At 35.1% G+C, this 16,399-nt stretch overlaps 1 protein-coding gene across 1 annotated transcript in view; it reads right to left on the minus strand.

The window, feature by feature from the left end:
- Positions 1 to 16,399, minus strand: part of COL5A2 (collagen type V alpha 2 chain) — a 144,362-nt gene that overhangs the window by 51,408 nt on the left and 76,555 nt on the right. The window contains exons 3-8 of the mRNA XM_004426722.3: positions 14,825 to 14,838; positions 10,360 to 10,392; positions 9,254 to 9,286; positions 7,733 to 7,786; positions 2,561 to 2,671; positions 1,121 to 1,198 (exon numbers count right to left, since the gene is read on the minus strand). Coding sequence (XP_004426779.2) covers positions 1,121 to 1,198; positions 2,561 to 2,671; positions 7,733 to 7,786; positions 9,254 to 9,286; positions 10,360 to 10,392; positions 14,825 to 14,838 — 323 coding nt within the window. The remainder of the gene's footprint in view (positions 1 to 1,120; positions 1,199 to 2,560; positions 2,672 to 7,732; positions 7,787 to 9,253; positions 9,287 to 10,359; positions 10,393 to 14,824; positions 14,839 to 16,399) is intronic.

Raw genomic sequence — 16,399 nt, forward strand, 5'->3', positions numbered from 1 at the left:
TACATTTCAAATATCCACCCAGGCTTTCCCCATTTAAACATGAAATGATTACACTGAGGCATAACAAAGGGAAGAAATGGAACAGGCAATTCAAAAAACTTTGCTAATGTATGTCTACACAATTTTTTAAACGTCACACTTTAAAAAGTGAAATCAATTAAATCAAAATCAAGTTTGTTCTTACTGCAAAAACTTAAATTTTGTTTTGAATTGATCATGTTTTTAGCTAGTAAGAAATTAGAAGCTTCATTAAAATACATATATATATGTAAGTGGAGCTTCAAATGGATGAAAACTCATATATTTCAAAAAATTATCCCAAGATAATCGTTGAATCAGACTGTACTGCTAGTGACTTAAAAACACACAAACAAACAGTGTTTAAGTTACTCATAATGCTGGCCTTAAGGATGGGTAGAAGGAGTGGTTGTCTTTGTGGTCTGACTTTACACTTCTCATTGCCTGAAATTCCATTAATCTGGGTTGCTTTTGAATTAGGTTATGAGCAAAAAAGCCTGGGAGAGTTGGTTTGAAAAGTGTTAATTCATTCTGTGAGACTGCATTGCTCCAAATACTCAGGTTAAATTGCTTTCCCGGAGAAAAATGGGAATCTTTCTGGCTGTTGAAGAAATTCAAAAGAGGATGGGATGGTCAGTAGGCCCAGAGAGGAAACTTCAGAGTTGTTGTCATAGGCAGCCAGAGCATATTAAGATAAGTAGGAAATGATGAAAATAAAAATTGACAAAACTTCTTAGTTCAAAATTTTGCCAAGTCACTACTTCTAACAACACCATAAAACAGGTTTTTTTAAATATTAAAAAGTACAATTTTGTTGTGGTAGAGGTGGTTATATGTTTTAAAATGTTTTATTTGGTTTAAATATTAAGTGAAATATACAGACAGCCCCTTATTAAGGTCAACAAATATTCTGCACAGTGATGAATGGACTGTTACTGGGTTTTTAACTGGTACATAGCAGGGTTTGATAAATAAATTGAATGAATGAATGGATGGATATGTTTAAGAAAATATATATTACTTCTTACCTAGCTAATTCAAACCTCTCTTTTTATAATGGTTTTTTCACAAGTACTTTGATTATCAGTAAATGTGCACTTACCACCGATCCAGGCATCAGTCCGACTTGACTCCCGAGTCCGGATTTTTCATCCAGCCCAGCCATCTGAGCTGAAAACGGCTGTAAAGGCAATGTGTTGACATTATTTCCACAGTAAAAGATATACATCAACATACTTCTTAAATTGAGAAATGTACATTCTCGGGGATTCTTATAGAATGGCTCTTCTGAGAATCATTTTAAACTTTTGACTTTAGAGCAAGGAAAAAGATTCAAGTTGTTTTTCATTGTAAGTGTTTCTGATTGAACCATCTTCCTCAGAGTATTTTATAACTATGTTGCTTCAGAATAACTACTGCAAAGGGCCAAATGTCTGGTACTTGACAAAAGCATGGATCATTCTGATAAGTACTTAGCCAGTCTAACTGATTTCAGGTTTAAATCTCTTTATCCGATTTCCTGGCACAGTTAGAGCATACCAGACATCAGAACAAAGCCTAAAGGATGCCTTTAAAACAGGTGTCCTAAAGATTCCAGATTCCATTTCAGACTATTTTACTTAGATGGTATTCCACTGTCTTTGTTCATGGCCAGTACACTTTAAACTGCATTTATGTAAGTTGACAAAAATTTTATAATCCTTTTAATGAATCCCTGAATGTTCCAAGAATTGGCAACAGTTTTGCCTATTCTCTTTCACATCTAAAAAACTCTGGTAACCCAATTGACCAAAATTGTCCATATACATTCCAGGAGTTGTATTAATTTCCAGATTTCAGTGGAAAAAGAAGGTGTATATTGTTTAAAAAATAAATTGACAATTTCTTCTACAATCATTTGAGAAACAAACGTATGAACTGTTGTAAAACAAAAGTCGCATTTCAGGGCTCCATACGTTCTCTTGTTATGCCGTGCAATCTACTCATAAATCCCCTACGTCTGCCACTAAGAGTTGAAACAGGCAGATAGAGAAAGACATTTTATTTTATTTTACTTCTGGTAGGACACTAAAATTCAGTAAATAATCAGATAGCATCTTTAGTGTCAACTCGTTGGTCCTTTCACATACATCATCATGGATGTGTCATCCTCCCTCGATGTGGAGGACGAGGCACAGACGTCATCAGCATTCTGAGCCTATAGAACAGCAGAAGCATGGAGACACACCTCTCTCTTCAATTCATAGTGGGGACAATGTTAGTGGTCTTACAGAATGGACAGAAAGAACAAAGTTGACAGTCCAGAACTGACGTTGAGAAATACAAATAATTTGTAGCGACACTTTAAAAGAATGCTGCTTAGAATTTTCCAACAATTCCCTGTGGATGTGTTAGTTTTATGCTGTTCATAGCAGCACTGCATTAACTCAACTGCTCTTACAGTCAAGGCTCAGCATCTGGACTAATACAATTTAAAACCAGAGCAACAAATCAGAAACTGAATGCTATCGAAATATGACATTGAACAACGCACACAACTCACCCTGCTCATGCCATCGGGTCCTGGGTGAGAGGGGTGCCCAGGAGGCCCTGGGGCACCAGGTTGACCAGGAACACCGGGCTCTCCATCGATTCCCTGAGGACCACGAGGACCCTGGAAAAACAAGCCACTGGAAATCAGAACTCATGGCCAAATATGTACTTAGGAGAAAGCTAAAAGCACAGACTTCTTGATGGAAATGAAGTGTTCATTATTTTAAAACTGAATAGCCATACTGGATGATTCCAACTATGACATTCTGGAAAAGGCAGAACTATGGAGACAGTAAAAAGATCAGTGGTTCCCAGGGGTTGAAGATGGTGTGGGGAGATTGAATAAGCAGAGCACAGAGTTTTAGGGCCGTGAAAATACTCTGTACGATACAATATTGGTGGATACACGTCACTACACACTTGTCCAAACCCGTAGAATGTACAACACCAAAAGCGAACCCGAATGTAAACTATAGACTCTGATGGGGGATGTTGATAATGGTGATGGCTGTGCATATATGAAGGCAGAGGGCATATGGGAACTCTCTGTACCTTCTTCTCAATTTTGATGTGAACTCAAAACTTCTCCAAAATAAATCAAGTCTTAAAAAAATATAGCAATCCAGCCACTACAGTAGTTTCATCAGCTATGCCCACATTGCTGATTTTAGCACTGGTCACACGTCTTCCATCAGGACATGATATGTTCTCAGTAAGAATTTTACTCTTGATCTGTTAAATCCCTAGTAATCAGCCTTCTTGGAATAATGATAAAATTATATTTAGTTCATCGGTATTCTAGAATAAGCTTTCTTATTTGGTTGAGTTTTGCTATTAGAGGGTATTTAATCAACAATTTCTAAATTCACTTGTCTGTCTTCGATTACAGTTGACTATGTATGTCCTGTTTAAACTCCCCCCGTGGGGGGAAAAAATGTGAAGGACATTGATTGGAGTTTGCGGTTTTTTTCATCTTTCTAATTTTTTAATGCCACGCATAGTTCCTGGCACACAGTAGACACTCAGTATATGCTTATTACATTTTCACATTTCAATCTCTTTACTCTAGTACTTGAAGTCTGGCACCCTTTATTTTCCTTACCACCCCTGAAGGTAGACCAGACCAATGAGAAACAGAGGGAAAGGCACAGTGACCCAGCCAAGTCTAGTTCTCAGAGAAGTGAGCAATGATTTCCAGCTGCCAAATTCCACCCTCCTCCTAACCCACATTCTGAAGGCAGCTTGGGGAACAGCCACGTCCTCAGTTCTGGAAACGCTCCGTCCCCTAACCTCATCATTCCCACAACTCTTGTTAAGTATTTTCTGGCTTTTTAACCCTTAAAAGTCTTGACAGACTTTAAAAAGAAAGAAAAGACTAAAGAACTCAAAAGTTAATATGATGTTTATTATTAGAAGCAGGGATCAAAAAAATATGGAAGCGAATTGAAGTTTAATAGTAAACTTTAGTTTATAGTAAACTGAATGCCTAAACATGAGAATACCTACTGGCCTACAATAAGCGATTGAAATACGAGCTGATACAGCAGAAGGAGTAAGTATAAGACAAACTGAGGTGGGAGAGGGGGCATTTTGCATAGGATGGTTTTGGGAAAGGAGGCATAATAGCTATTCAGAAATTTAATTAATATGTTTTAATATATTGAAACATTCATATAGATGTGTTTACTTTCTGGAAGAGTAGAATAAATAAGCAAATGTACCTACTCAAATAGAAGTAGATAACTTAGCCTGAAAAACTCACATGTTGAAACATAATTTCTCAGAAAATTATTCTCATCCTTTAAAAATCAAAGCCTTTCTGACTCCTAAACCACTGACAATTCACTGAACTCTTTTCCTTATACATAATGGAGGCTGATTTTAATTGCTCTCTAGGATCCCTGGATCATGTAAATGTGAGCAACAGGAACTGGAAATGTGTAACGTCCGTGGTGACACAGACAAAGCAGTAGTCTGACCTACTCATAGAGCCTTGTGTGGAAAACTTGTAATGTGGTTTTGAAATGTGAAATTGCTAATTGATAACCAGGCATTGTTATATACAAAAAACGAGCTAAAACATTATCTCTGCACCCAAAGAGATTTCTAAAGACAAAAATCAAAAACTACATTTAGTGTTAATGGGAGTAGAGAGAAGTTTGGGTAATATTAATCCTGAAAACATTGTGTGCTTTCTCCAGCTCTCTGCGATTAATAACCATTTCAAAGTCTGCTCTGAAGACAGTCCACTTTTTCATTGACTTCATGATGCAGTCTGTGTCTCCCTGGCATCTCCTCTAAATAGCTTACGTGATTTACTCTTATACAAATTGAGATTAAAATTAACAGAAGCTTGTGAAAATTATCCCAAATTGAATGAACATAATAACCCAGATTATACGTGAAAATAACAAAAAAATATTATAATACATGAGCATTTTTACTGATAACTATTGAAAACAAAAATTATAATCTGGGAATCCATTAAAATATATATTTTCATATTTCCAAGTGAGCTGAATCACAAAAATTTTATATTAAGGTAAATGTTCTATTTATAATCATTCCCTCCCATCCCCCAGGATACTCTAGTATCTCAGGAAGCAATCTACAATAAAAAGTACTTGTAGATCGCCACTAGGTGGCGACCTTTAAACGTCCACAAGCAGAATGGTGTAACGACCCAGAACGGTCAAGAACTTTTTATTCACTGCTGGTTAATAGCATCACACACACACAAATTACGAAATGTTGGAGTAGGGGAGAACTGGTATATTTCCCATTTCACATGTGAGGAGACAGACCTATAGAGTTTAAGTGTCATGTGCAATTAGAACTCAGCACACCATTGGCTGACCATCTCCTGACAGGTTGCTAGTTTGTCACTATGAAGTTACCAGGACAGCACACTTAAAACTAAGGACATGTGATGAGAGATAGTCATGATGATTATTGGCTAGTAATGAAAGCTTTTTGAGAGTATCTCTATATCAGTATTCTCAATCCTGAGCAATTTTGCCCCCCAGGGGATCTTTGGCAACATCAAGAGACATTTTTAGTTGTCACAATTGTATGAGGGAGGGGGTAGGTGCTGCTACTGGCATCTAGTGGGTAGAAATCAGGAATGCTGCCAAACATCCTACAATGCGTAAGGAATTATCTGGCCCCAAATGTCAATAGTGCTGAGATTGAGAAACTGTGCTGTACCTTGTGAGCCTTCTGTAGTGTTTGATGGTAGTGGAAGTAGGGGGAGAAAAATGGTATTTATGGTTACAGCACCACCCTATATTGTGCCAGCCATAGCTTTAATCCAGGGAAGCAGATCTTGCAAGTCTTGGGACCTGGGGCAAAACATTCTACCTACGGGTATTTTGTGACATCAAGCCAGTATCTTAAAATTGGCCACGGTGGGAGTATTTACACCAGGGAAATCAGCAAAAGCTACAGGCGCATTTTTTTTTTTTAATGAGTCAGTTCTTTAACGAGTACCATCACACCACTGCTTGCTAGGATTAAGAGAGGAACAGATTTCCTGCTTGGGTATCTGCCAAGATTCTCTGGCTTAATTCCAAATAAATAACTACTCCTCATCCTTTTACACACACACACACACACACACACACACACACACTCATACCCAATTCACATTAATTATTTCAGGCCTCACCAAAACAGGAAATGGAGCACATCACACACTAAGTCGAGAAAAGAAGAGAAGAGAAGTAGGAGGAGTGAGGAGGAGATTCACTGAATCCTAACAAGGAATTCTGAAGTCCAGCCACTGTTTCCACAGCAATTCCACCCAGACTCAGGACTCAGTGTTATCAACTCTTCTGGGCACAAGCACATTGATGCGCAGAGTTTTCTGCATGACCACCTACCCTCCACCCAATTGCAGTCATCTTCCACCTGTCTCTCTCCTTCTAGACCCTGAACAGACATCTGGAGAGCTACCAACAGTGTTTAAGCTCCAACATGGGTGAGACAGCTCGGCAGAACAGCAATGAAGAATGGGGCATAAGATCATCGCAACTCAGCCTCGCTGCTCACCTGTGTGGCTATGCCCCACTTCCTTGGGGCACTATCATTTACCTTCCTGCTTCCAAGTACCATCCATAACTCCAGCTCCAGTCTGGAAAAAGTACAGGCATCACGCTATACTTGGGGAAATGTGTAGAAGCATAAAATAATATCAAAGATGAAACCAGTGGCAAGAGGTCCTAGGGACAGCATCTAAAATATGTTTTTTCCTCATTTATATGTTCAAAGTTGTTTGTTGCTTCCTTGCTCATCTATTTCTCCCATTTAGGTATGGATAAATACATATTTGGAAGGCTAAAAATTCATACGGTTAAATTTTAGCAGCTATCATTAGAAAATTAACCAGCACAAATTTTTCTGATTGAAACATGAGCTAATGATAGCAATACAGAAATTAATCCAGCTATTTAATATATGAAAGACATTAGTTTTTGAAGGTGAGATATAAAAAGGAAAAAGAATTGCTATCCTAGGACTTAGTAATAAGAGAAAACATTTGGCATATATTATATAATATCCTCATGTTTTACCTCAAGGGGATAGATTTGATTATTTAAATTTAAAGGTGCTCCCTTTGTTCTGATAATGGATTGTGTTGGTTTTTAAAATTACTCCTCTCACAGCTCTGCAGCAGCTGCTCAGTGAAAAAGACAGAGTGTTACTTGGGAAATAAATTCATTATACGACCACTTGAAAGAAAATTCTGTCATCTAGTAATTTCTTTTTCCATTATCCAATTTGGTTATTCCTGTAGCAACAACAGATCACAGAACTTGGGTGTTTTATCTCAACAGTACGTTCTTGGCATTGTTTACTCATGAGTTACAACTTCTGAAAACAACAGGAGGTATTCATTATGTTTCCTTAGATTCTACTTTATTTTACTTTGACCTCATAAAGGACAAAGAAATATCATTTGTGTTATCTAAAAAGATAACAGGTAATTATTAGCATGTGATAATTTCCTCTGAATCAGGAGAGGTACACAATCACTTGATGGCCTGAATTCTATGTCCCATTTAATAGAAGTGAGACAGGGACAGTGCCACTGGCTCTTTGCTGCATCCAGGGACCACGGTGTGGATGGGCTTACGCAGTACACTGTACAATTCACAAAAAGGGCACTCCACTGTCAACTTACAGGTTTTCCTTTTGGGCCTCTCTCTCCTCTTGGTCCTTGTGATCCTGGAGGTCCCTAAAACAGAGAATGATGGTTATGCCCGCAAAATGTGTATACTTCAGAGGCTTTTGTTTTAAAGGTTTGCTTGATACAAGAAAATTGGAAAACAGAAATGTCACCCCTCTTTATGAATTCACTTCAGTTAAGACTATAAAAAATAAAGCCATGTGCATATAAAAGTTCTGTGTACATAGAAAGGCTGTTTATTTTAGCAGTGAAACCTAAAGGCCTGTAAAGAATTAAGTGCTACGTTATAGCATCATGGAGCCCAATGAGTTGAATCTATTAGTTTGAACTGTAATTGCAAATTTACAAGGATCATTTTTGCTGTCTTGTCCCAGACAAGCCTTTGCCAACAAATTTATGGGCACAAAAACTTAAACACTTCGGATTCTGAGAACTGCATAGATGTGCAAACGCCAAATTATCAATTATCTGAGGGAACGTATGAGTTCACATTGGCACATGATACCCCAAACTATTCATCACAGCTCAAGTTGCCGTGAAAGCAATGGAAAGAAAGGCCTCTTATTCGACTACCTCTTTATGTACCTTCAAGTGACTTTTTTTAACTTGATTTAGAATGTTGCATCACCTCCATTGTATATTTAAAATCCACTTAGAATTTTCCAAATGGTAATTGTAGTTATTTCTCCCTTCAAATAACAAATAATTTTTATATTTCAAAAGTGGCATTATTGTACTAATATCTTAAATTAGCTTTTTTTTTCTGGAAAATGGCAGTTGCCAGGAGAATTTTATTTCTCTTCAAAAGAGAGTTTCAATCGAATTATGAAAATTCAATTGTGCATTTACTCAGTTCAACACACAGTATTGCTTAAAAGCAAAAGCTTCAGAAAGACTGGATCAGGTCTGGTAAAGCATGATGGTATTTTACTTATGTTGATTTAATGTGTTTTAACATTTACAGGAATTGTGTGTGTGTGTTATTCATCTAGTTACCTATGAATGCTACTGCTAATCCAAACCTGAAATCAGTAGTCTTTTATCCTAAGCCACAAATATGCTATTCTGATGTGTACTGTCTAAAATTCTACTGCAATATATGATTTAATTTCATTAACAGATGAAATTAACAGTTTGTTTCATTAAACAGATAGAAGAAATCTGCCCTTAATCATTGTCAAACAACAGACAAGTATGCCCTAATTTCAATAAGTAAAGTTAATCTAAAATTAACAATGTAACAATAGATTGCTTTGCTTTTCACATAACCGATAGTAACACTAACACATGAGGAATAATAGGGGTCATCAATTTCAGAATGAAATGATCCCCTATTTATCATTCATTGCTGCAAAGGAATGCCTAAACTTGAAGATGTTTCAAGACAAAATGCTTCAAGAAACCAAGCATCATTGTTTTACTTTCCATTGTCTTTTCATGGATATAATAGCTGTAAAGATTTTCAGTATCTCAGAGAACTTAAGAGTACCATGAATATTGGAGGAAACTACTTACTGCTGGTCCTGGGCGACCACGTATGCCTGTTACCTAAACGATAAACAAAATAATCTATAAAGTTTCTACAGAGTTTTAAGTCAAGAGTCAGAAAATTTAGAATCACAACAAAAGCCCCAGTGAATTTTTTTCAAACAGATAGACGCTGTCAATTGATGCCCATTTCTTCCTTGCCTTATGAGTTAAAACATTATCTAATTTAAACTCTAATATAGGGAGGCAGTACTGGTAGCCTAAGAGACCAACGCTGGAGCCAAGATGCCTGGGTTCAGATCCGACTCCATTCCTTACCAGTTGTATGACCTTGGATTAATTACTTATCCTCTCTGTGCTTAAAGTGCCTCTTCAGTAAAATGGTGATGATGATTATGAAATTCCCTCCCTCACAGAGTGGTGAAGACAAATACATAAATATTTGTAAAGCACTTAAAACAGCACCTCAGACATAGTAAGTACACATTAAGTGTTTTTAAATGAAAGAAAATGATATGAATGATTTTCCTTTAGGTAACCTTTGTTAAAAAAACAAGCCAATGTAAAGAAAAGCAAAAACGCAAACACTGCCAAAGAAATTGACATACGTGTACTTTTGTCTTGACAGAGTGATGACGACTCCTTTAAAATCTATGAGAGTGGTGGTTGAAGAACTTTCATCCTATTAAATAATATACTTTTTGATCATCTACAAATCTAAATAACTTTTAAGAATTCAAACAATATGGAATCTCAATCAGGATAATGGCATGACATATTTCCATATTAAATCATGCCTTTCTATTTGCATTACATGGCTATTTATACTATTAAAAAATATACATCTTAATTATCACTTTGTATTCACATGTGGTATATTTAATTTTGTAAAACTTCAATTTCCACTTTTAGTCATGGGACTATAAAAGTCAGGAATATTATATTAATTAAACATTAAATTTTCTATTAAATAAAGAATTAATCTATTTTGGTTTGCTTGTTTTATACTAAAAACTCAGTTATAAAATAAATTTCTCTTTTTTTTGAGAGTTCGTACATAAGCAATATACAACTATACTATAGCTAAGTTTACTACAGGTACATGAAAACAATATATGTACATATATACTTACAACAGGCACTAATCCTGGTTCTCCTTTTTGTCCCTATGAAGTAAAAAAAAGGTTCAATTAGAAAAATGTAATAGCTAGTTGGGCATAAACATGTCATACTAGAATATTCTATGAGAACACTGAGAATTTTTATACAAGAAATATTTTTAAAAATAGGAAAAGAAAGTTAATCAATTTTTAGGATACTTAGTCAGATATTATTCACACACAAAAAAGTACTACTCGTCTGAAAGACACGAAAATAAAATCAGTTCAGTGTGTGAAATGCATAAAGCTGTTTCACTTCAGTTTTTACAGCAATCCAACCCAAAGAGTTGACTAGACCGAGAAACGCTTGTGAGGAAAAGATGTCAAGTCAAAGCACCCTAGGAAAAACTACCCGGAGACTAAAACAGAAAAGAAAATCCAGAAATTTGGATATATTTGAATTTTCACACTCATATTACATGCCATCTAGTTTTTAGTAACTTATCAGATGCCATTCCTGAAACACCTGCCACCCTTTTTTAAAACTCATGGAAGAATCTGAGAAACAACGAGAGATAAGTATGCTCATATTTAAAAAAAAGAAAAGATGTAATAATATTAGGTAATTCTCAAAATCTGAGGAAAATCTAGAAAATATGTTAATTGAATAGGAAAATAAAAAATAACACAAGAAACTATCATAACTTAAAGTCAGGCCGTTTAATTTCTTTTTATAATAGATGTAGCAAACACACCAGATGTAGATAGAATTTCTTTTGATTCTTAGAACTTTGGATTCTCAAAAATTGTATTCTCACAGCATGATGTCAACTACATAGGTTAAATAATACCAAATGAATTGTAACTTTATAGACCTCTATTTGATCACATATTTACTTGTATTATTTATTTCAGGATTAGTCTTCCAGCAGATTTTGGTCTCCCCAAGGTCATGATCATGTCTGCTTTACAACCTTAGTTTGGCACACAGAAGTTCTCAATAAATTCTTCTTGAGTATATTAGTTTCCATTAATATATTATGAAATAATGCTTTTAACTAGGCAATTGTGGAGGATGAATACATTAAGGATTATGTCAAAATGTAGAAAAAACAAGGGTAATATGTTCTATTTTATTTAATTTCTCCTTTCACATACATTGTTCTTTTATCTGATTATAAAAATAATATGAGTTCAGAGTAGAGAATTTTGAAAATAGAAGAAACATGCAGAAGAAACTAACCATCATACTCAACATCCAGGAAATAACCACTGTTATTCTCGTATTCCTAGTTTCCCATCATGTACCCGAACTTGGTTTACCTAATCAATGCCTCAGTATTTTACTCTTGGATTTTGTTTTCATTTTTACAATTAAAAATAACATTACAGGGCTGGACCCCTGGCTTAGCGGTTGGGTGCTCGCACTCAGCTCCTGGCGGACTGGGTTCGATCCTGGGTGCGCACCGACGCACCGCTTCCCCAGCCATGCTGAGGCCGCGTCCCACATGCAGCAACTAGAAGGATGTGCAACTAAGACATACAACTATCTACTGGGGCTTTGGGGGAAAAAAAGGAGGAGGATTGGCAATAGATGTTAGCTCAGAGCCAGTCTTCCTCAGCAAAAAGAGGAGGATTAGCATGGAAGTTAGCTCAGGGCTGATCTTCCTCACAAAAAAAAATAATAATAATAATGTTACAGTGAATATTCTTGTTTATAAATGTTTTTTGGCATCTCTAATCAATACCTGATGATATATCTCTGGAAGTTCAAGTTGTGGATTAAAGATCACATGTATTTTTAAGGTTTGTGATCTAGACCACCAAATTATATTCCTGAAAGGCACAATCTAATTATATCCTTCCAATAGTATCTTACATCTGATAAAATTTGTAAAGTGAAATTTAAAAATTATTTTACAATCTTGATAGTCTTAAAGATGGACTCAACAGCAGAACAATATCCTGATCATGTTTGCTGATTTTAACACTATAGTAGCTAATACTCTGGAAGTCAGGAATAAATTGAGAATTCAGAAGTGAGAAATGGCTCTACAGAACAGGCTCTGTATGAATAAGTTCAAAGAAGAAAACAGGAGACTAAAAGACAACCTACAGAAAGACTAGAGGAAGAAGGGATCAACACGTATGGGCAACAAAGAAGAACAGGCTTATTTCTGCATTTCCACATCTGCTTACTTCTAGACTGGCTCTTTCCATTTTTATTATAATGTGGAAGTGATAAAAATTAACCTTTTAAGAGCTGTAAGAGCTTTCTTTGAAATGCTACAAGAATGTGAATTGTTTAGAAAGGGCATATAAATCTGTGTCCGACAAATAAAGGACTTTATTTGAGAGGATCCTGAGAAGGATGCTGAAAAAAATGTTCCTTTCTGGAACAAATCTAGAAAAATAAGTAAAAGGGAGGAGAAATTATTTCAGCCAAAATGAGAAAAATAGAATCGCCTGCTAAGAATGGTTGTGAAATCTCCATCCTAAGACACCAGGTGTCTTTGCTCTTACTTTGTATTTAGGAGAACTGAACCTGCTGATATGTTTCTTAGATAAATTGTAGGCTTTTTGATATCTTATTATGAGTTTTTTATTGTTCCACAATATTTGATATGGGATTAAGTGTTCCATTACCAGGTTCTGATAATAAATTTGTCTAATGATTCTCTGATACTTCTTATTTTGGATATAAACTACAAATGTAAATATGTGTTGGTTTTGTTAATATGGGCTTAGAATAAGTTAATTTATGTGGAACGATGATTTATCTCAAGTTTTACTAAATTTGATTTTCACACGCACTGGGAAACAAAATTCAAGTACTCAGATTCAGATGAGAATTACTGTTTAATTTTATTTCTCATCTGTTACTCATCCCTTAATGATCTGTGGACATGACTCATCACTTTTATAGGATGCCGTGACCATGGCATCATGGAGGCAATCAGTGTTTTTCCCCACCATTGTGTCATCTGCATCATTTGCCTCTTACAGGGTTATAACAAAGGCTCAGTAATTGTTTGGAAGTTAACATGAATGAATGAGTAAATTATAAATAAAAATAAAAATTGATATAAACCAAGCACAAAATACATTTTTATAGCATGTCTCTGCTCTCATATTTCTGATGACACCTGATAATAAATGAGAGAGTCATGAAGATAGGGGCACATAACAAAAGTATGCTAACTTGGCAGCTGCTTTGAGTGTGTCCTTCTTCCAGCTGTCCCACAATGTCTTTGGAAAAAGGCAGTAAACTAAACGACATAGCCTAACTGTTGTCCCTCAGCAAATTGGGTGATTACTAACCAAATTAAACTGACTATTTCAGGACAGTTCTCACTGTCAGTTCTTTTTTTATTTCACAGACTATCACCTATCTATCTACCTAGTTTGTTTGAGGCCTATAGCCAAACTTTTAATTTTCCACTTTTTCTAGTTTTCAGATATAAATTAAATGTGAGCAGGTATTTGTAATCCTTCTCCTTTGACGTGTATTCATATCTAAATAGCTTCACTGATATTTATTCCAATTAAGACAAATTTATGGTATTACCCTCTGAACCAAAAAGTATAAAAGTGGCCAGGACTTCCCCTTGATAGCATCACTTTCATTTACCATGAAGGTATAGCATTGCTTTATCTGGTTATCTGATTATCACTTTACCGAAGTTCCACTGTATGCAAAAGTAAAGACAATTTAAAATCGCTGGTAAACTTCTGATATCTGCCATGAAATTTGGGATGACTGCCCATTTCCATCCCTGTGCCCATCCCATCTGGATAAGATTGAAACAAATGCCATAGTTTTCAAGTTACCCAGAAAACTGAGAATACATCCAAGGAAATGGAACTCTCTTTGCTCAGTGGGATCACCCATGTCCAGATGACCAGAGGCGAAACTGGCCAGTGTACTAGGGTCATGGCTAGTGACCTCTCAAGTGTAAGGCTTGTCTCTAGGATTAGATTTTAGGCTCCTTGAAGGTGGAGAAGGGGAGAGAAGGGGAGGTGGTGTTTATTTGGTAAAATGCTCAATTAATTCTTTTAATTGAATCTTTACTTCCTAAGCAATAGAAGAGGGACTACAACTCCATCAAAGTAGAACACCTTCCTTCCCCGCTTCCTTTCTTCCCTTCTTCCTGCCTTCCTTCCATTAGACTTTGGGTGCACTTCCAATATGTGTGAGGTATGTACTAAGCACTGTGATAAATGTAACTAATTCAAAAGTTAGTATGACACAATCTCAATCCCTAAGGGATTCATTACCTTCTGGAAGAAACATCTATAAACAAAAGTGAACAAAGTGAATAAAATAGAAGCATTGGTAATCTATAAGTAAAATAGCTGAACTGTGCTCATATGTTTATATTTGTTTGGTACTTTGTGCTTTACAAAAGGCTTTCAAACACTTCAAAGCACAGACATGTGTGGACAGTTTTACAATGAAAATAATTATTAAAATGAAACTATGCAAAGTAAAACTTACCTTTCTTCCTCTCCCTATAAAAAAAAAAGAAAAAATGTGTTATTTTATGCAGAAACCATTATTGAGAATCTCCTAAGTAATTATTTTCAATAAATGGCTTTTTGTGGAGTCAGAATTTAATGTAAACAGATTTCCCTATTACCAGTAGGCAGAACTCAAAAGTTGTTTTGGATCAATATTTCCATCAAAGGTAAAATAATACATCCCTTTGGAAAATCCTGACATTATTTGAATGTTTTTCACATCATTTATATAGCATTTAAAATTCATTCAATTATAAAATTAATAATTAAAGTTATAATGAATTATTTTCAATCAATATTCTCTATTTCTGTTTTTTATATTTTTGAGTAGGCTATTCATTCATATGGTTAAAAAACCAAAATATATTAAAGGAATACAATTATACAGTGAAAAATCTCCTTCCATCTTGTCCCCTATCTCTTATTTCCTCATTTCACCCCCCAGAGGAGGCCACTATTACCGATTTTCCTGTTATGATTCTACCTAACCAAGAACGTACTAGAATATTCCACTTATTAAAGTCATCATTTGAGTTAGTAGTGTTTTAAAGTTTTCTTCAGATAGATCTTGAACATTTTGTGTTAAGTATATCCTTAGCCACTTTATCTTACCTGTTGCTATTATAAATGAGGTATTTTTCATTTCCATTATTTATTCTATGAGGTAATTATTAGTATCTAGCAAATCTATTAATTTGTTAATTTTACACTGCACTGTCTTACTAAATTCTTTTATTTTCATACTATTTTTTTATCCCATTCCTTTATGTTTTGTAAGCACACAATTATATTTACTGTAAATTAATCATTTTGCCTCCTCTTTTCTAATTTCTAAACCTCTAATTTCTTTTTCTAAGGTAATTGTTTGTTCAGGTACATTCAATAATGTTAAATCGCAGTCATGATAATGGATATCCACGTTGTAACTCTGAGTATAGTGGGAATATTTCTATTATTAAACAAAATGAAGCTTTTAAGCTGAGATGAAAATATTTTATCATGTTAATGAAATGTCATTTATTACTAAGTTACTAAGTGTCTTTATCAAGAATATTTATTGATCTTTGCCAAATATCTTTACTTCAATTATAGAGAAAAGCATATGCTCCCTCTTTATAGATCTCTTAAGATAATTATTTTTATTAATAGCTTTCCTAACATTGAATTATTCTTTTACTTACGGAACAATCTCTACTTTTTCATGACTAATTATTCCTTTAATGTGCTAATAGATCTAATATTTTATTTTTGTTTTTAAACAAATATACATAAGATTACTCTATAGTTTTCTCTTTTGTGCAATCTTTGTCACGTTTTGCTATCAAGGGTATACTTCCTTCATAATAAGATGTTGGAAGTTTGACTTCTCTTTGAATGTTCTAGAGAGTTTAAAAAGCATTAAAATCATCCGTTTTGTAATGGTTTGGCACAGCTGTGAAACCACCTGCTACTTTTTTGGAAGTCTACCCACTTTACAAGTTTTTCTATTTCTTCTAGAGAAATCTGTGTACTCAGTTTTTCTCCTTCTACCAGGACTAGTTTCCACAAATTA

This window comes from Ceratotherium simum, chromosome 9 (genome assembly GCF_057802395.1).
Source record: "Ceratotherium simum simum isolate JZ-2026a chromosome 9, ASM5780239v1, whole genome shotgun sequence".
Taxonomy (NCBI): Eukaryota; Metazoa; Chordata; class Mammalia; order Perissodactyla; family Rhinocerotidae; genus Ceratotherium; species Ceratotherium simum.